At 40.3% G+C, this 22,358-nt stretch overlaps 1 protein-coding gene across 2 annotated transcripts in view; it reads left to right on the top strand.

Annotated features, from left to right (window-relative positions):
- Positions 1-12,757, top strand: part of si:ch73-22o12.1 (nectin-2) — a 78,216-nt gene extending 65,459 nt beyond the window's left edge. Inside the window, exons 7-10 of one of the 2 annotated variants that reach the window (XM_051406088.1) lie at positions 9,038-9,173; positions 9,322-9,379; positions 9,496-9,579; positions 11,036-12,757. In XM_051406088.1, coding sequence (XP_051262048.1) covers positions 9,038-9,173; positions 9,322-9,379; positions 9,496-9,579; positions 11,036-11,242 — 485 coding nt within the window. In that variant the 3' untranslated portion in view covers positions 11,243-12,757. Of the gene's footprint in view, positions 1-9,037; positions 9,174-9,321; positions 9,380-9,492; positions 9,580-11,035 lie in introns of both variants that reach the window. The other variant, XM_051406087.1, reaches the window with a different exon arrangement.
- Positions 12,758-22,358: the final 9,601 nt, after the last annotated feature.

Below are 22,358 nucleotides of genomic sequence, written 5' to 3'. Positions count from 1 at the left end.
GGCCTCAAGGCCGCGGTGACACTGGTAGAGGAGGAGAGAGAGGTGCGGGGGGTGGGGTGAGGAGAATGGAAAAAGCAGGGCAAGAAGATGGATGGGCAGCCTAAAGGCATCGTGAGGTAAAAGAGGTGGCTGGATATTCTCAGATTGTAACATTTACTGTAAGTTGCATGTTTACCCGGGTGGGTATATGTGACCTTTAAAAGTCAGTTTCCTTTAGAGCTATTAGTTATCTCATCTTAAATCATAATCTGTATATGTGATCTAAGAGATTACTATAAAAACCTGATTGCTTTCAGGTTTACATACAAACACATTTTCTTGTGTGTTACACTTACTGAAAATCTAGGACACCTGCTGCTATTTGAAAAGCCTTTGAATTTTCACTTTTGCTCTTACGCAGTTTGACATTTTGGGAAATACGTGTATTCACTTTCTTGCAGACACTTAAATGAGATGATCAAACAGATTTCCAGTCTGAGCACAGTGTGGCTATAGAAGCAGAAGAAACAGATTCTCTCCAATTGGGAAAATCCATCATTTTACATTTCTGTTTTTGTACAGAAGAAATAAATGAGAATCTGCATGTTAATTAGGGTGCTTTGTAGGTGTAGTCAGATGTTGTTTTTTTTTCTTACCATTTAGACAGAGCCAGGGAGCTATTTCCTCCTGTGTTCAGTGTTTATGCTAAGCTAAGGTCAGTTAATTGCTGCCCTGCTCATGCTCACTTAACAGGTATGACAGTGTTTCATTCTCTCAGCAAGAAAGTGAGTATTTTGTGTATTTTTGAAAATGTCTAACTGTTCCTATAAATGCTGAATCCTTAAATTTTTTATGGCTTGGGAAAATCTATTTTGTGATTTATTTACTTTCACTTGAATAGTCTTGCTATTATTTGATCATTTGTGTTACTGTTTTACAAAATTCTGTTGTAAGAATTCATGATGGTGATAAAAAATGAACTAAATTAATTATTAGTTATTTATGCTTTGAGGTTTTTTGTATGAAGATGATGTATGAAGGTTTTTTTCAGTTACACTGCTATATTTTATGGATCATTATCAGAAAACACATTAATGAATAATGTGTCTTATCATTAGTTATTCAGAATGATTATGATTATTGTAATTATTAAGTTAAATATACAACATTTATCATTTTAATATAATAATTTTGAGACAGTGGTGTAACGTATTATGATTACTTTAATGTGTTTCCATGAATGTGATGAGAATCTGACCTGTGCTTTTTAAGCACTTGTTACTCTTCTGTTAAGTATCTGCTTGTTGTTTCCAGCTCTACCTGTTACCTCCTACCTTTCTATCTCTGTGTGTGTGAGAGAGGAAGAGAAAGAAGGAGAAACAGAGTGCTGCTTGTAGTACAACAGATCATTCATGTCCTGAGTGGACAGCTACATTTGGCTAATGCAGCCCCGCTTTCTCTGCTGGCTGCAGCCAACCACCTCTGTGCCAGTGTAAAGTGGACTGTAAATATTGACAGGGAGACAGCAAGAGGCGAACAGCGACCTTGTCAGAGAGAGAAAGAAGGAGAGGGAGATGGAGGGGAGGGGGATGATGGAGGCATGGAGGGAGAGAGGAGGAAGAGATGGGTAGAGAGAGATGGAGAGAGAGAGTTCCTGCCTTCTCCCAAGGCAACTGAGTGTGCTTTGATGCACTGTGGCAGGGAACACACTGTCTCCCCAGAGAGGGAGAGGGAGAGCAGCGTCACACACACGCACACACATACACATACACACACACACACACACACACACACACACACACACACACACACACACACACACACACCATACAGAGTTTTCACACTGCCACCACACAGCTTTTTAAAATGTCAAAATGCGCACACACACACACTTGCATACTGTTTCACATGCACACTCTCAGTATGTACACCCAGTCACAGTGTCAGTGACATGGATTTAATCCCCAGACAGTTGACATGCACAAAGTTGAGTTACTGGAATCCCAGTAGATTAGAAGTGACCAGCATCACTGATCTGCCCAAACCAAAAACCCTGGCAACAACATCTTTCCCTCTCTCTCTCTCTCTCTCTCTCTCTCTCTCTCTCTCTCTCTCTCTCTCTCTCTCTCTCTCTCTCTCTCTCTCTCTCTCTCTCTCTCACTCACTCACACGCACACACACACACACACATACATACAAAATTTAGTCAGCGTCCCCTTAAATCAGACCTGTAGAGTCCGTCCTCTCGGAACCGCTCAGCTGGTCGTGTTGTCCGAACAAGCACAATCAATTTGATGTGATTTTATTTGTGCTGAAATGAATTGTAATGGCATCATGTGTGCAGTGAATAGTAAATGACAGTGATTGCGATGGTGATTGTGGTAGGGTGTAGCAGGTCTTCAACGGCCATAAAATTAATGTCAGAGGTAGCTGCAGCACTCAACACTGTAGCACTTGCATTGATTGTGAATAATTTAAGTGTGTGTGTGTGTGTGTGTGTGTGTGTGTGTGTGTGTGTGTGTGTGTGTGTGTGTGTGTGTGTGTGTGTGTGTGTGTGTGTGTGTGTGTGTGTGTGTAGGTGAAGATGTGTGTATGTGTGCTCAAGCCTACAGCTCATGTATGTACCCTGTCAGTGTAGCCACAAGCTTGACTTTGTTCTATTTCTGCTACCTTTGTTTTTTTTCTCTCTCTCTTTTTCCGCCTTCTTATGCTCACTTCTGCTTTCCCTTCTCCTGTCTTCTCCTCACTCCATCCTGTGCTGTCAGTTATCTATGCAGTTTATTTTGAGGTTACTGTATTACCAGAGCAATCGGCAGGTTTATACACAGCTCAACCCGAACGAATGCATCAATAGATGAATAGGGTGTGTGTTTTACCAAGTTAACCTCAGAATCTAAAGGCTAGGATTTCTCTTTTCTCTTAGTGAGCAATGAGATTACATGTACTGTTCTTTATCTTAATCTCTTTCAGAGGCCATCAATTCATTCTGTCCTAATCTCATCTCCAGGCACTCTGCTGTGACTCTGGTAGCCTTGTGTTTTTCTATGCTGGGCGGTACTGTAGCCTGTGTCTCAGCTTGAGTTCAAACGGCTCAAGTTTCAACCGAAACCAGTTTGTCTTGTTACATCCAAACTTTGCATTAATGGCAAACCTCCGCAAAAACTGAAGTTTCCATTGACATTTTACAAACAACAAAGAAAAACTTGCCAATAATTAAAGGGAATAGTAAATCAAAAACGTGTTTGCTCCTTCAAAGACATTAATGGTGGTGGGCTGATCAAACACTGTGGATTTATATAATTAAATAGACAGTTCTCATTTTACTGAAAAGCATACTGGAGAGTCACTGTAAAGATGCGAGGGAGGAAAAGAGGGTACGATGACACACTTCATTAGCAGGACAATCCCACAACGTCACGACCACATGGCATGCTGCTGGCCGCTGAGCCGACTGGATGCCTCAGGCTTTGGGTATTTTGGTCAACTGTCCCTTTTAAAAAGTGAAGCTAACCCATTAGGAATGAATTTGGTCATCAGCTACAGTAGGATTGTTTTTCTAGTGACCAGTAACCTGCTAATCTCTTAAGCCAAGACCAACCACATGTAGATCTCAAGCCTTTTCTCCAGTGGATGCACTCTAGAAGAGATAAACATTTCGGATTTTTATGTTGGTTAGCAGGCATTCACTGTAGTAAAAGACTTGTGTAGGTGTATGTGCACATGCCGTGTGTGTGTGTGTGTGTACAGATTTGTGCAAGAGGTCAGGGAGGGTAATAAAAACAGGCTTATCTCTACTCGTTAGGCACAGGAGATAAGAGATGCAGGGGGAGACGCTGCAGATTTGTGCTGTCGTATTACCGGGTCAAACAAGCGAATACCAAATTACACTGCCGATGGAGCGGGATGACAGGAAAGAGGGATGATGGGAGTAAAGGAGGGATGGATGGAAGGAGAGGGGAGGAGGCAGAGATAAATGCAGCAAAAAAAACCCGGCCTGTGCGGGGAAGCTGAGGATAGGCCAGCATGTTAACCTTAATCCCTTCAGGGAGAGGCGTAAACACACAGGAAGAGAGAACAAGGGATTGAGTGGAAAAGAGAGGGATGTGAGATCTTTGTCTTCCTGCTTTCTCCTTCATCCCCTCAGTGTGTGATCAGCCAGTTGCAGGCAGCAGTCGGGAAATCCCTCTGTACCTATCTGAAGCCAGCCTCTTAATCACAGCCTTCATCTCACTTGGCTCTCCCTGCTGCCTCATCCTCTTTTCCTCTTTTTGATTCCTCTCCTCTCACCTCCTCTCTACTCAATGTCAGTCTCCCAAACTCCACTGCTTGGACCCCGCTGTCTTGTCTTGACTCATCTCTCAACGAATCCTCTTTCGCTGAGTACTCTCTCCTCATTTCAGCTTTCTCGTCAGTGACTCATATGCACTAAGTTTTCTTAGGAGTGCTGATCTGTCTCCTGATTTTTATTTTTTTTTTACCTCCTCCTAAAACCACTGGTTGAAAAACTGCAGCCAGTATTCAACCATGCATCCTAAAGCTCCAGAGATTCTGGTGGTATTTTCAACTTGCTGAAGTTGGTCTGCGGTAATTTCAGACAGTTCCAGCCAACCATCCAGCCTCATCTCCTCTTCCTTCACTCCCACTCCATCCTCCCCCTCCTCTGTGCCCTGTGGGAGAGTGGTGGTCTATGGTTGACTGGCTGGCCAGGCAGGCAAGGGTGAGCAATGGAGGGCTCACATATAGGAGGGGATAGATGTGTATCTGAGTGGATGGTCCCTGCATTGATCTGCTGACAGGAATGAAGTTGACCTTTAACTGTTGAAACTGTGGACCATCACCTCATTCACAGTAAAGATTTTTTTTTAAAAACTTGATATGATACAGTACTGCTTCCTGCCTCAGGGCACCACTGGAATAAATTTGCTGTTATTTGCATGTGTGCTTGTTATTGTGTCTATTTTTATGTTTAAATATGTATGTAGACATCTCTCTGTGTATGCATGTGATGTCTGTCTGGGGGGGAAAGGCAGCAGGGCAAAGGGCACGCTGCAGACCACTGTGTTTGTGTAAATATGTCAGAGAGAGTGATGAGGTTACAGCACAGGATGCCAGCTGCTCCTTAACACAATGTCGTGCGTGTGCATACGTGAGTGTGTATTTTGTGTTTGCTTGGGTGTATGGCCTTAATGTACTCTTTGTGTGGGTGATTGCGTGTCTGGTTGTGTGTCCTTGGCAAAGAGCTGCAGGGATTTAAACAGGTCCAGCAGACTTACAGTACACGAACACACACACACACACACACTTTCTCTCTCTGTCTGGGATATTTCATTAGCGCAAGACACGGCTGGTGTCCAGGGCCAACACAGAGGGCACGCTCTCGAGGCGAGTCATTCACACACAACCACCGCACCTCAATCCTTAAAATTTAAACTCTTTTTATCCTGCAGCTCTCTCTTTTCTATCAGAGGTTATCAGAGAGGAAGGAACAGCTTTCTACTTGAAACCTGCTGAGTGAAAATGAGTTTGGTTGGATAATGACACCCGTGAGATAAGGCACGGCAAAAGGGGAGGGGTGTTTCTATGGAGTTTTTTTTTTAAATCAGAGGAGCCAAAATGGAGGAGGACGGTGTGATGATAAACAGACATGGCATTGGAATGAGGAAGCAGTAACACAAAAACACTCAAAAGACAAGGCAGGTATCGGTTTAGAATGAATGTGGCCGGTAGCAGTTCAGTGCTTTGGTTTTAAAGAAACACAGCAACACCATGTGGCAAAGGGATCACACTACATAGATCTGCGTTAAATGCCAAATTTCAGTTGGAAATCTAACAGAGCATGAATGCCTGCTAGTGTTTAACATCCAGTCTGCCTCAATTCCTTGAGTTTTTGTGAAGACACTTTTATAACCCCTGTGTAAATCCTCCCTCCATTCCCATTAAATGACTTAATGGAAAACACTCCCTCTGCAGAAACATTGTTACTTTTTAAAATGCCACAGCAAAATGTTCTCCGCCTTCCTTCATGACAGTCCTTGTAAAAAAAAATTGACTAATTATTTAGCATTGTTGATTCATATTCATATAAGTTCATATTTTTCTGTTCTGTTATTACCCAAAGTCTGCTTTTTATGGGTGAGCTGAAAAAAATGTTTAACAAGCTCTTGGTTTGACACTTTTAAGAGTCAGACTGCTGAATGAATAATTAGTTTTCATTTCCTGCAGCCCAGCCTGAATTTCCTCTCCAGCATTTGAGCTGCTTATCCTCATGTCTTTATTACAGAAGTGTTAGAAAGCATCAGCAACCGTTTTGTTGTAAATCTAGTGTTAGATGATATATTTTGATTAAATAACTCAATATTATAATTTGATATTTTGAGGATTACTGTTTATTATTATAACAGACGTTATAGTTCAGAGAATTGCATCACTTTACTTTAACGCAACCTTTAAGAAGAGAAATATGGTGGTAATATCATAATATTACGGTAATCAATATCCCAAAAAATATCTAGTTTCATATCACAGTACTGATAATATCTCAGTCACCTTTTCTCATATAAAACTCCATTTTGCAGTTAAGTATTTACTGCAAAACACAATCCACTATACTACTATATCAGTATCTATTAAATCTACTTGATGTTGCATTCGCACTGTATTAAAATCAGCCACAAAATACAGCTTATTGTATGTGATTTAAATCCAACACATTTAAGTTTTTGTTCATTGGCGAATTTATAAAGTATGTCTTACTAGCAAAGTTACAGTGGTTATTAAAATAATACTGGAAATGCACTTAAAGGAAAAGTATAATTCATGTTTGATTTGAATATTGAGAATGAAACTCATATTCCATATCTGTGTCCTTCCAGAAAACGAAGAACTACTTTAGATGTAATGAGGGCACCACATGTTGGGTTTTGTCCCAAGATAGGATATAAGTTTTAATTTTTATGCTGAGGGGAAAAAAACTATGAAAAACTTATTTGTACCCCACGGAAAATCCAAACAACATTATTAAGTCAGTTAACCCCATCAAAAGAAGATTTACTAGTTATTATATCCAGGGAACCCTTTTGTTTCATCGTCGAAGAGTTAGAAAGCTTACTGATTATTGTTGTGACTCAGCGGATTCAGGTGCACATTGTGCTTTTGATACTGAAGGTTCAGATACACTTTGATTTTTTTTTTTATTTCATCTCTTTCATTTATTTTCATTGCCATGTTTTTATTCTCTAATGTATTCAATCAGGTACAACAAAACCCCAAATTATAATAACAGGACACAGAATTAATGTTTATACGTCCATTGTGCACAGAAACCTCCAAATGCAGTCTTTATGAAGTACTTAGCACAATAAAAAGCATGAAAGAGAGAAGAAAACCAAAGCCAGAATACACAGGAGGACATGTAGGGTCAGCAGTAAAAGATGATGTGCTAGGCTGTAATAAGTAATAATGAATGCGATGATCATTAGGACACTCTTGTATGTGCAAAAGAATGAATATTATTTTAGGAGATATTCAAAGTAGTCTATTGTTAGAGGAGAATTGTAATTAGAGGACTAACAACATTCAATCATGACCCTTCCAATTACTTGGACCAGGGTTTGTTCTCATCAAATGAGCTTCAGATCCTCTCTGCCCTTTACCGCCCCCTCATTAGCATAATCCCCTGGGAATACGGGGGGATAATGAGCCGGGTTGCACCTTCAGTAAACACACAGAGTGTGTGTGTGTGTGTGTGTGTGTGTGTGTGTGTGTGTGTGTGTGTGTGTGTGTGTGTGTGTTTGCGTGTGTGTGTGTGCGTTTGCGTGTGTGTGTGTGCGTTTGCGTGTGTGTGTGTGCGTTTGCGTGTGTGTGCGTTGTGTCAGTTCAGTGTGGTCATGGTTCATTAGTGGAACCTCTGCATGATTCCTCTGGTTCATCTTAATCACCCATGTGACTCAACACTCTAATCAAGACCTTTTCTGTACTTCACCAGCACAGTGTTACACACACACACACAGACACACACACAGACACACACACAGACACACATTTACTCGTCCTCATTGAGTCTTTCTTTTTAAGGCCACCCTTAGTCATGGGTCTGACAATGTGCAAAACACATTATTATCTTACCTACAGCCTGCACTATATGACTTCTGTTCACGTTTGTTAAATCAGTTCCCAATCTGGGGTGGCGGACCCTCAGAGGGGGTCACAAGATAGCTGTAAGATGATGACGAAAGACGATGAAACGTAGTTCTGCTTCACAAAAAAGACTAACTTTTCTTTGATTTGATTAATGAAGTTCATTCTTAACCTTGGGAACACATATACCATCATAATAAAAAAATCTGAACTCAATGTTCAGTTTCTTTGGGACTCCCAAAGCTTTTGGCCGCATTCTCACAGCAGCCTTCTTGTTATTCTTTAAAGGAATAATTCAACAAGATCGATACCACTCTCTGTGTATTGGTTCTGAGTCGTTGCCATGCAACTAACGAAGACTCCAGGAAGTTACTGATCCAGGCCAAGAGGAGTTCGGCACATAACCCCCTTAAAACAGGAATTGTTCTCACTTCTGTTTTTGTAAAGATTAAACAAACAAGATATAAAATGCTTATGAGTGAGCTTTAGAGTTGCTGGTGCAGATTTTTTTACCTTTGGACAGAGCCAGGCTAGCTGTTTCCCCGTTTCAAGTCTTTGTGCTAAGCTAAGCTAAAACAAGGCTGCTGGCTATACCTTAATATTTAATGGAGGGACATGAGAGTGGTATTGATGTTCTCATCTAACTCTACACCAGAAGGTGAATAAGCATATTTCCCAAAATATCAAACTATTCATTTAATTGTTGTTTTCTTTCTTGTGAAATACTGGATAGTTTTACTTTTTCTGGTTTTAAAAAGTGACTTAAGTATAACTGGTGGAATTGCTTACAACTTTATTTTGAAGGTTGTGAGCCAAGGTGTTAACTAATTTATTTTAGTTTTAAATGAGTGGCTATGATTTGAAATGGAATTTCTGGAATTTGTCCACTTCTGAGCTCGATTTCCATTCTTCTTATTATTAGGTACTCGTCTTCCAGAGAAGGGTGCTACTACAGGCAGCATCATTGGAGCCATCATTGGAGTCATTATACTCTTGGCCGTCATTGGAACAGCCATAGCGATGTACCGTAAACACCGTAACAACAAACTCAACGGAGAGTGAGTATCTGTGTGGATGATTACAGTTCTCTACTGTTTTTTTTGTCTGGGTGTTTTTTCTGTGTGTTATTTGCAAATTGGTCGATTAGATAAAATGCCACACTGCATGCCTCACATTTTTGTGACTCACTAGCTGTTTGTGTTTCAGGGGTCCACCCAAGTACAAGCCCCCTCCCCCTAAGAAGACCAACAGCTCTGCTAACAGGGTGAGTCACCATCGCCAAATGTATGACAGTATCATTAACCAGACAGTTGTCAGGTTGTTCTACACACAGCATTATATCTCCGGAAATATACTGACTGATGTCTGTGTCTTCAGCAGCAGAACCCAAGTCATCCCACAGAGACAAACAACGGACCACAGCAGAACAATTACCACATTACCCAGAGTGCTGAGCCAGTCACGGTAAGGGAACATGTTTGTTAAGAATGCAGAGGTGACCTACAGTCAGTTTACTATAACTCAAAATTTACATTAATCGTTATGTTTTTTCCCTAAAGTAAGTGTGTGTGTGTGTGTGTGGTGTGCGTGTGCGTGTGCGTGTGTGTGTGAAGTGAAAGTGAAAACCAGTCACACAGCTCTTCTCCAGTTTCCCATGCTTTATTTACCAAACCGTTATCTTGGTTTCATCAGGGTGGTACTTGAGATTGTTTTCTATACAAAACATCATTACCTCGTTCTGTTATTATGTGTTGTGCAACCAAACCTTGTCAAACAGAGACACCTTAGAATAAAACGTAATGCAAAACAAATCAAACAATGACAACCTCAAATATTAAGCAGTGTTTAATTAACACTTTACAAAACTTTCAAATTGCAATTCTATTTTCAGCTTTTTTATTAGGTTATGGATTGAAAAGGGTTAATGAAAAATCAATGTTCAATTAACCAGATCTGTCATTTATCAATAGTTAATATATGGATAAGTTAAGATGTGTGTGTTTTAAAGGTCCAGGATGTAACATTTAGGAGACTCCAATGGTAGAAATACAACATAATATGCAAAACTATGTTGTCAATATTATATAATCAACTGAATAAAGGAAATCATGTTTTCATTGCCTTACAATAAACTGTTCAGACGCTGCAGGGTTGCCTTCCATGTTGAACCACCATTTTGCCATCTGCAACTACAGAGCTAGATGTCACTAAATGCTACACACTGGACTTTTAATTCATTTATTATACTATTAAAATATCCCCTAGAATGTAATTAGGAGGCTTGTGGACGAGTTGCAATGGTATTGTTTCACAAAATAGTGAATCACTGTTTAGTTACCACTCCTGGAAATCTCAGATGCCACTGATGGGGTTTGATAAAACTTGGGTAATAGCGTGTGTGAAAACTGCACGTTAAAAAATAGAAATAGTATAGACATACAATTGTTTCAGCCACCTTGTCACCTGATCTGGTAGAGCTGGCGGCCCATGTACCAAGGCTGAGTCCTTGCTGCAGTGGTTTGAGTCTGACCTGTGGCCCTTTCCTGTGTGTCATCCCCTCTCTTTTTTACCTTTCCTGTCACTCTTCAGCTGCCCAATCTAATAAAGGCAAAAGCACCCTCAAAAACAATCTTTAAAGAAAGAAAGAAATAAAGTTGTTCAAAGTCAAATTATTAGACGTAGATACAACTTTACCTTAAAATACAGATAGGAAAGTGCTATATCATGTTCTAGCCTTTCAGAAACTGATGAAAGAAATCCTGTCTGCATAAATACATTATGCACCAAAGCTTTTGAGACTGAATAATCCTTTTTCTATGGTTAAAACAAGTAGACACACAGTATTTGTTTCAAATTGTCCAGTATAAAAATGTCATTATAAATGAAGGATGAGGTTTAACTGTTGTCTTGTTGCTTGCAGGACCTGGATGCCTACCATGACGATGAGGATTACGATGAAGAGGACAGGGAGCATTATTACTCTGCTGCCCCCTCTGGCTGGGATGATCCCAGAAACAACGAGGTCCCGCCTCCCTACATGAGCGCAGACAACGACCCCCAGGGATATCATCAGGGCCCCAATGTCAACCGTGGCGATAGCTTTGTGTCTCCCGCCATGTTTGTGTGAGAAGACGTGTGTGTTTGTGTGTAAATATGTGTGCATGTATGAGTGTATGACTGGGTGAATTAAAATGTCTGCTGTCTTAAATGGGGAAAGGATCTTGAGCTCTGTGAATGAAAAGTGTGATGACTTGTGAATGTGAACATTTTATGCTTTGCTATGACTTTTCAAGTCTGTGCTGCAAAGACAGAGTTTTTGCCTTTTTTTTTTTTGCTATAAAAATATTTATCTGTGATCAGGTTACCAGTAGTCTGAAATCATCAGGTTCAGTTGTGTGATACTCTTTTTTTTTAAACCCCCATCAGCATGATACAAAATGTTGCTAATGTACTGCAGCATTAGGAATATATAGCAGTTTTTATCTTTGGACTGTAGATAATTCAAAGATGACACCGTTTTAAATACCATATGCTGTTGAATGTGACATGAACACATTTTAAATACACTGTTGCATTTCAAGAGCATGAAGCAGATGCATGTTTCAACACTGATCTGCCATGCATTATTGAATGTGGAGCTGTTACACACATTATGGTTAATGACATGTCGTGGTTAACAGAAGCACAATCTGTGGGTATATTACGTGTTATCTCCGTCTAGTCGTATCTGTCTGCTGTTGTTGGTTTCCAAACCCTGCTGGCATGAGGTCGGTGTAAAACAGGCGCCCTCTGGAGAAGCTATTAGTTGCAGTTAATCGTGCAGCGCCGAGACGAGACTCACAGACCATGACGACATCAGGGTGTAAACTGCAGCCAGGGGGGTTAACTGCTGGAGCAATGGTGTATATTTGTGTTAATATTTGTGTTCGATTTGAATTTCAATAGTTTTTGATTATATTTTCTTAAGTCTCCTGCATCAGGCCTTTGCCTTCCTTGTGAAATTTCATTGACACTTCACCACCTCAGGTGGAAGGGAACAGAACCTAAAAGCTGGTCACTGATCAAACTTGATTGGCCTGTAGCCTTCTAGCTATTACATTTGATGTATTGTTTTGTTTTTGTTTTTTACTTGTGTCCATCCTTAAAGCCATAGAAAAACAGGTCACAGTTGCTCAAACAGTGAGTAACCACAGTGCTGTACTTTTGGGGATATGTTACTTTAAAGAACTGAAAACTTTTCTGTCTGTTTTTTATTATTCACTTTGTCTACCAGCATGTTCGGATGGATTAGGATAAATCTGGATTATGTCCATGAAATCTGTTGCAATTCATCTCTCTAGTGGAGGATTTAGTAGTTCTTTATGGAGTTCAAACACGGGTTGACACAGAGCCTGCTAGTATACTGATATCTCCGTCCATTATCAGGATCAAGGGGTTGATGCTTTTTTTTAATACTCTATCTTAAACCCAAAGGTGTCTTTATGTGTTTTAGTGCCAACCAGTTTATTTTATCAAATAGCCTTTTGAGAAAAATTATGTATTTTCTCTTTTAATAAATTATGTTTGTTTTAATCTGTTTCTTTAAGAATTGTATTTTCATGTCATCTTGACAGTTGTTGATTTAATAAACATTTAAATTGTGGTCCTGGTTCTACTTGAGTTATTAATTTTTTTTTTATTCTTTACTGCTGCAGATATATATATATATATATTTTACCTCAGTTGTAATTCCACCATTTCACCATGTGGTAGCAGTATGGACTGAAAGTATAGGTGGGTTTAGCCCAACCAGCCATGACTAGCACATGCCAACATCAAATACATAAAATACAGAATATTTGGGGGAATAGGAGTACTTAAATTATAAGTGAGTATTGTCGCTTCATTACATCTGTAACAAATGAGGGAAAGTCTCAGCACAAAATTGCTCTCAGACTGCAGCTGCAGTACCTACAGATGTCCATGTGAGGGCTCCAGATTTTAAAAAGCTCAAGCACCTGATACAGTGGCAGGCACTTGTTCTCTGCTTCCTCTCCTCTTGTCTGACTCATCTCTTTCTATCTTAAGCTGCATTTCCTCCAATCCCTTACTCGCAGTCCGTGAAAAGTCTACTGACACAAGAAGAGGACCATTTTTAGATCAGCATGATTCATTTCCAGCCCTGAGAATGCACCAAAGGAGCCAAAATGTGCAGCCGTGTAGATTCAGAATATAAGGATTACAATACATCACCTTCCTGCACCACTGACTCACATGTTTAAACCACTTGTGTCTTGAAGCTTATCCATATTAATTGGTATGGAGCGCAGCAGTGTCCTGAATGAGCAGGCCTGGTGCAGATTAGCCTCTGGTACTGCAGATGAAGGTGAGGCCTGACTAGCCATGGCCATGACTCTGCAGTCTGTTCTCTGCCTCTGATCACACAGGTACATAGGGACCCTCAGAAGTAGTGTAAGGGTTTTATTGCTGACATAATGCAATTTGCAGCTGAAGGCCATTCAAGACTTAACACCAAGGTCAGCTCACTGCAGAAGCATTAAAAACTCAAACCAATATGGTGACTGATTTAAAGGTGGCATCTGTGAACATGATCAATTATTAATGTATTCTTTGTAATTTTAGTTGAGCTGCAGTACCCATGGTGACTTTGCAATGTACATTAAGGTGCCTACTATATAAACGTCTGGATCAATAAATATGATCTGTAAATTGAGCAGGAGTTGTAAGTCTCTAATGGAACTGTGCGTATTGATTGAAGGAGGGTTACATCCGTATGGAGGGAATGCACACGCTGACAATGGAGTGCTCGAATGTATAGATAGACAAAGAGGAGAGATCGAGATTCAGGAGGTATTTTTGAGGTGAAAATAGATTTGAATAGAACAAATTATTTTAGGGAAACTGTTCTCACTCTTTGCAGTGTAGCTGTTTCTGTAAACTAGCAGTGATCTGTGCAGTTCCAGCATTATGGGATTAACAGACTATGTGAATCGGCAGCCAGGTAATGAGTGAGGGAGAAGGCAGAGAATAAACCTCTCATGCCTTCAATGCTGCTAAGCTGGCTAAAAATAGAGGCAGAAGAGAAGGATTGAGAGAATCGGGGTGGACAGAAAAGATGGGGGATGGAGGGAAACGACTGATTTGACTCCCAGCAAAGTAGGCGAGGAGAGATTTACCGGGTGACCTTGACTGTCAGTAGAACAAATGTATGGCAACACTTCTTAAGAAACATCATGCATCCATGTTGATCCTGAGTGCTCTTTGAGTTACCATCAATCTGAACTGATAGACAAACTCTGCTCTGGCTCATCATGTGTATGACTATGATGAGCATGTTTGGCTGTATGCTGTTGGCTTGGTTGGTGAGTAGTGCACTGAGACACAGACACACACATTTATAAATACATTCCTGTTTTAGCCTGAGAAGGCTGAGGACACCTTGAATCACCTTAAGTATCTATTTTAAGAGCTGTAAAGAAATTCAGATTAAAGCCAACTATTAAAATTAAGCTGCAATTTGACAAGTTGGATCAAATTATTTCCAAAGAGAATTTGGTTCAGAGCTGCAGCACTCTTTGCATGTAAATCTGAACCAGACTGTAAGAGGATGAAATGAAACACATGACTGGACCCCTATGGAGACGGCATGTGTGTCCATATTTTTTCATGTGCTGTTATAAAAAAAAAAAATTAGTAGTTATTTAAGAGGATTATTATTCCATGATTGGCTTTATAACCCAAAAGCTCCTCACCTGTTCTCAGCTTTATTTTTCTCACCTTTCTTTTTTTTTTTTCATTCCTTCATCATCTCTCAACGGGCCTAATTCTGTAAACACCAGGCCAGAAGGACACACTGTGTGAGAGGAGAGCAAGAGGACGAGGAAGGCACGAACGCTGGCACCATGGTGAGTGACACTGTCGAGACGCCCTCGCAAAAGGAAAGGCATGTGAGTCGGGAGAGGAATGGAAAGAGAGAGAAACTGATAGAGCGGGTGGAGTAGATAAGGGGCACAGGCGGTGGAAGGAGGAAGAGAGAGAGGCTTTGGGGATTAAAGAGGAGATGAAGGTGGAGGGCAGACAAGGCCAACGGACAGCTGGGAGAGGCCTGGCTCAGCTCAGATTGGTTCAAATATGTTGTTACTTGTTTCCCAATGTTCTCACTTTGAAAAGTTGCACAGTGGGTCATTGGAATTGATTAGTTACATGCTGTGACAAAATATAATAACTGAAAATAAACGATCTAAGAAATGTGTTAACCTAAACATAAAAAAAATGCGTATAAACACATTTAAATTAGTCAAGTATGGCCAAAAATATCTGTCAAAGGCCTGTACGTGTTGCAATGTTGAGAGGTCAAACTATCTGATTGGCCCATGTTGCTAATCCACACATGCTTTGTATCAGAACAAACAGTCTACTTAATGTGAAAATTTGACACAGTTGTAATTATATTACAGTTGGCTACTTGTTAAGTAGCCTATTTGCAACTGTATGCAACAGTAACCTTTCTTATTTAAACACAACACAGTTACATATTATGACTGAAACAAACAACCAGAACAAACAGTTTCTTCCAGCGGACAGACTGATATGATAATGGTCCTACAGTGCTGTTCAATATTACAGCACTTTGCCCTCCACATGCCTAAGGCAAGACCAGACAGATAGTGAATGCAGCTACTCTTGTGTTTCCCAGTAGTAGTGATGTAACTCCTAATTTTATACACGGTATGGTTATACAATTATCTGATTTGTGATTAAAGGGGAGGTTTTACATTTTTGTCCTGAAAAGCTTTAGCCCAAATTTAAATATTTGTGTACAGGAAAAGGTGGTGTTTAAAAGATCATTGCTGCCATGACAGAATAATACTCATTGTAGCCTAGATGAATTAATGAAAATGTCAAGACTTGAAAGTGTTTAAATCTGTCTCAGTATTTGAATAACATCATTATCTGTGTCTATATATTTTGAGCAAAAAAGATCAGAAAAATTATTTACAAACAGACAGTTAAAGTGAGTCATTGTACATTTTGATGAACAACACTGTGGTAATTACAGAATTATGGTTAATGCTAAAACAGAAGGGTCATAAAGTCAGTGAACTGACTTAATAATGTCAGTTTTAAAGCACAATCTATTTATGTTAACATTAGCTAACATTAGCCACCATAAACTACTGGTCATACCAGACCAAGTAAGGCTGTAGCAACAAAACCCCTGAGTGTACTGAACTGAGCAATGGTGTGTTTTATTGTTGATGAATTCATTTTTATTTTGCAGGGGGATTGATGTGTTGACGTTACAGATAGTAGTTAGACGACAAATTAAGCACAGTAATTCCTTTGGAATAATGAGTGTGTTTGCATGGGTGCAACTGTGTGTGTGTGTGTGTGTGTGGCATTTGCAGCTTGTTTCCCTGGGGCAGTCGTGATGCCAGTTGGTTTAAAATTATGGTAAATATTTAATGCTATCAGCTCAGGTTGCATCATTCTTCTGTACCTGCTGAGTGACTCCCGGCAACTGTCTCCAGATTTTCTCATTTAAAGGGATGGGATGTCCAACGTGCCCTTTAAATGTCTTCCTCGGTGAGCTCAAATCTCTCTGAGCTCTCACAGCTAACCCACAAATTATGTTGCCCATAATCATAACTACTTACTCAGTTATTATCAGCAGAGGGCTGCTGGCTTGTGCAGCATCCGTTCCGTGTTGAAATGTAAGTGTGTGAGAGGATACTGTGATAGAGAGGTGACTGTTACATTGCACATTATTCGACTCACTCCTCTGCTGATCTGTGATGTCCTGTACCTACAGTACTTTCTCGTAACACCTTTCTCCTCACATTCCTTTCTCTTTATTTTTATTTTTTTGTGCTTGTGTTAACAGAAACAGTGGTCATCTTCTACAAACCCAGCAACATGAGAGTTCTCTTAATCCAGTCACGTTGTGCTGAGTCTCAGCTCTCGTCCATTCAAACAGGGGTGTGTCTTCTCTCTCCTCCAATCACAGCCATTAGGCCTGCACTGCAGATGCAGGTGATGGTGCACACAGATGTGGATGTTCTTGTTATGTTGTTAAGCAGGTGCTTTACCTGGACAGAATGAGGTAGAAAGACAGAGAGGAGACGGGTTTTATGACCTATAGTCGCCATGCAGTATAGTCACTTTCGACGTATGAATGTGTTAGAGGAGAGCAGAGGCAGGATGAGATAGCATGTGATGGGGTCATAACACTACTCTTTAGGTTTTCATTCACTTGGTGGTAAATCATCCTTGAATGATGATTAGTCATATGCAATAAAACTGACACACAAATGATATTGCCATAAACAGCAATGATTCAGCATTAATTAGCAGATTTACCCAAAATGGGGATTTGTCCAGCTGTAACTAATGGCTTTTCATATTGTAAATAAATTATTACCAAGGTTAATTTGTGACCTTGGGAACACATATGTATGATGAAATAGTTTAAACTCAAGGTTCACTTATAGCTTTTTTCCCCTTCTGAAGTGAATGTTGGTCTCTTGAGCATGGAGGTTTATTATCTTTTGAGTTGCCAGGTTGTGATTTTTTTTTTTTTTTTTTTGTGAGTCATAACCCTCCCTCTAAACTGTCAACATCCAGATAAAGCCAAAAATGCTATCTAAATAAATATTGTTACTTTATTAAGACATGTTCATGGGTTTCTCTCTTCCGTTTGTTGTTACAAATGCTAGGTCTTCTTAAAAAAGCCTTCAGCTGTAAATGAAGAAAAGTTGTATGTTGTGATGGACTTTGGTCTAGATGCTCTGCAGCTGTTTTCCAGAAGGTAATTGTCCAAACTGGCCAAGGGAAACGTTTCCCTGATGAAGTGAAGAACTCATTTAAAAAGACAAAGAATGTTTTATGCTGGATGATGATATAAACCAGTCAAAGGGATTTCTGACAACCTGGCAACTCAAACATTGATCTTATTTACAACTGATCTATAAAACATCAGTAAATGATGTATTAAATATGAATAAAGCCATTGGTTACACCTTATAAGGCTCTATAAATTATTTATTAGAAAGACCTAGAGATTGTTTGCAGTGACAACTTTCTAAAGTTGAATTTGTTGTTTGACATTTCTTTTGTTAATTTGTCTTTTAATTTTTTTACTCTCTGAACACTGGCTATCAGCTGCCTCAGCTTTTATTGAACTTATGCTTCTTGTGCTTGTTGGCCATGTGCCGGGTGATAAATTAAAGATGTTGGGCTGCCATGTGCTGCCAGAACAGCGTCCAAGTCTCTGGGTTTCACCATTTGTCTAAAAGATATTCCCTCATTTGATGTTTTGATGATGGTGAGGGGAGCATCCTGTCTAATTAACACTGTGGTCCAAAACCATAGGTGTTTAGTTGGGTTGTGATCTGGTGACTGTGACAGCCATAGCATGCTATATATAATTTACATTATTTTGATGCATGAAACCATTCATGAGCCTTGATTCTCTGTATGAAAGCACCTGCATTCTTTATGTTTCTGCACTCATTTTCACAGTTGTCATCTGTCTAACACATAGGCAAATAATCAAAAGAAAAGCCACTTGAATCAGAGACCAGAATAAACTTGTACACTACATGTTTATCATGGCTAAATAAGCACTATTCATTCAAATACAATGACACAAAATAGAGCATTTCTTCAATCAGGACTGCTTACAATAGAGCTAACCCTCCGCTAAGAGAGACCGACAGACCCAATCAGGCTGGGTTACTCTATTCTTGATTATGTGTGTTTGTGACTGAGTGAGTAAATGAGTAAAACCAGCCAGTCAAGGCCAACACACCACCACAGTGCCAGATGTTTCATTCCCCGGTGATGACACAACATTTGAACGACTGAGTGCCTCTTGGGTACTCATCCAAACTCCCTCCCCTTCATCATCCCTCATTTCATTCAATCCGAAATCACATTTCTGGGCACACGTGCAACCTTGCCGTCTCTCACACAAACACACTCTCACACAGACACACCAATACATTCAAATGGCTGCCAGGGAAACACTTGAATAACGACATGTTTTCACAGAGTGATGAATGGCCCGACTGATCAACCAGAGTAAACAAGCCTTGATTTAGTAGCACAATGTGTTAGCATGTGCAAGCTAACATGGCATAATCTAATGAATCATGACTTATTTGTGGGTTGGAGCTACTCAAGTTAATGAGGTGTGTGTGCTTATGTGTGTGGCCCTGCCTGTTAGCCTGCTGCCTCAGTGTGTCCAGATGTTTGTTTCAATTTGATCAAGCCTGGAGCCACACCTTTTGTTCTCCATAACTGTCACTGAAACAGCACGCCATGGTTTGAATTCATCAATGAAATCTACAGGCACAGTCAGCAGATGTAACAAGGACACAAAGACGTCAATCCTTAAGTCTGTTCCTCATTTCTATTGTCAAGCAGATTATATTTAACCTCGTAACATTAGTCACCCATTGTAGGTCAACATGGCAGAACTTAATCCTGACTGACCTCAGTCGCTGTCAGCGTCCTCAGGCTGGATAATGTGGCTAATACGTCAGCATCACTTAAACAGCTGGACACAGCTAACAAGTAGCACTGCATCGTGTGTTATCTGGATGAAGTGTTGCCAGGTCCTCAATATGGGTTGTACGCATAGATCCATTTTTGAAAATATAAACAGATGTTTTTTAATATTTAATAAACTACACTTACTCACTACATTTTTCCCTGGACCATTCAATTGTGTCTTATGGTCTTCTTCAGTGGATGGAGTTTGGTCACATAACCTTGGTTGTCAGTTGTCACGTGATCTGTGACCAAACTCCATCTCCATGACAAATGAGCAGACTTTGTCCACTGATGAACACCATGAAATGTAGTTGAAGGTGAATGATCTAATTTGTTTAATGTGCTTAAACCAAAATTACTCACTCACTTATCAAATTGTATTTCTTGATATAAAACACAACATAAAATGACAAGTCTTAAAAATGAAAGGATATGTTAATGTTGTTAAAATAACATTTTGTGTTTAAATTAGGTTTTTGTGCAATGTTTTCTGAGTACCGAGAGTCCAAAACCCAAAGATGTTCCGTGTTTATGTCAACCATGATGATATAACACACAAAAAGACTGCAGAGCAATTGATGTTTCAGCACTATTTTTGTTCAAAACAAATGTAAAAAACAGTAGCATCTGTTCATAGTTCAGCCACACTGTCCTCTGTCTGTTTCTCACCTTGCTCTTCTGAGGATGTGAATGACCTGTGATTTACTGTTATAACATGTCTCTAGCAGTTTAAATGGAAATGTGACAATCCCCTAGGCTTTGCCAAGGATAAGACTCTGCTTCACTTGTCTGTGTGTGTGTGTGTGTGTGTGTGTGTGTGTGTGTGTGTGTGTGTGTGTGTGTGTGTATGTGTGTGTGTGTGTGTGTGTGTATGTGTGTGTGTGTGTGTGTGTGTGTGTGTGTGTGTGTGTGTGTAGTTGTGTTGCTAGCTGCATGTTCCTCCATGTGTTGGCATGCATAACCTTGGGAGCTATCCTTCCTCTAAGCATCATGGGATGGCTCAGAGGACAGGGAATTAGCCAATCAGGCGTTAGGGTCACCCCATCCAAATGACCCTGGAGACTTGCTGCCCCCCCCCCCCCCCATCTCACTCCTCCATCACATTACTCATCTGTTTACACACGCTGCACACACGCATCCACCCAAGATGTCCGATGTGAAAATGCATATGTAAGAAGCAAATATCTAGGGCAACAAAAGTCGAGTGTAACTGACGTGTTACAGCTAAAATTAGACTCACCATTGAGTCCACTCGCAAGGGAGAAAGAGGGAAAGGACGAGAGAGAAGACAAGAGGGAGCCGAGTGTGAGAGAGGGGTGAGGACGGAGGGAACAAATACAAGTCTGTAGAAGACACAAGATGGGGTGACATACACACAAGGGAAGTGCAAATTGCAACTGAAGCTATTTTTCTCTGTCAGCACTTGTGTAGCATTTCTGCCCAGCTGTTTCTCCTTCCTTTAGCAAGTGACTAATAACGATAATAATAATAGTAATAATAATAATCATAAATATTGGGGGCATGCAGGATGATTTTTAAATTAAGAGCCTGTATCATAAATAAATGCTCTCCTAAGCAAATAGTCTTGAGGCCTGTTCTCGCTCTCTTTTTTTACAGGGGGTTTTGACCTGCAAAACCTCAACTTGTCTTTTTTACTTACTTTTAGTGTGGATTAAACAACAAGATATTATTTGTTAATACGTGAGCTTTGGGATAGGTGGATATTTTAAACCTTTGGACTGCGCCAGGCTATCTCTTTCCCCCTGTTTCTCCTCAGTGTAACTTTATAATTGGAGTATGGACATGAGAGTGATATTGATTTTCTCATCAATAGCTCTATAACCTGTAAAGTTAGTAGATGAAATTGGTGGTGTAACCACTCTCTCATTAGTATCCGAGCAGCAGGCTGGAGGCAGGAAGGTATAGTACATTGCAGAAGTCTGGCCTTGAGCTGATTAATGGACCAGCTTCTCTGTATCGGGGAGACATAAAATGGGATGTAGTTTGGCAATGTTCTTGAAACGATAAAAGGGGGTTTTATGGAAATGTTTGATGCGTATTACGTACTATATCACCTTTCCCTTTTTTTCTTTTGCAAGTGCAGTTATAGTGAGTTTAATTATGGCTCTGACACACCTTTTACAGTGAGCATTTAGTATTATTACTTGTATCATAAATGCCCCTGTACATCTTGTGTGGATGTGTGTGCAGCATGTGTGACAGATGAGTAATGTGATGAGGAGTGAAGTGAAAGAGGGATGGGAGGGAGGAGGGCTGGTGGCAGTTGCCAGGGCAACCTCCTCCAGTCTCCAGGGTCACTTGAAGGGGGCGACCCTGACAGCCTGTGTTCCCTTTACTATTCAATATTACAGCTTCTGTAGCTGTTGAATAATGAGCGCTTCAGTCACGATGGATGTGACATGTACAGTACGAACCATACAGATAACATGACTCTCACAGACCATCGGCTTACATTTGGGCTACAGCCTGTAACTGTACGTGTGAGTGGAAACAGAGGGCACAAAGCAGTGGCCAGTGGAGAGCCAATTACCCAGTCCCTTACACACACTCCACACTCCCACTGAGGGAACAATGTCTGTGAGAGTCTTACAGTAACGAGCACACAGCAGCCTCTTTCTGTCAGAACACAGCTCAGGATAAGGGCACTAATACACATCTAGTGGACA

Source organism: Dicentrarchus labrax, unplaced genomic scaffold (genome assembly GCF_905237075.1).
Source record: "Dicentrarchus labrax unplaced genomic scaffold, dlabrax2021, whole genome shotgun sequence".
NCBI lineage: Eukaryota > Metazoa > Chordata > Actinopteri > Moronidae > Dicentrarchus > Dicentrarchus labrax.
This window is presented reverse-complemented; position numbering and strand designations above follow the sequence as displayed.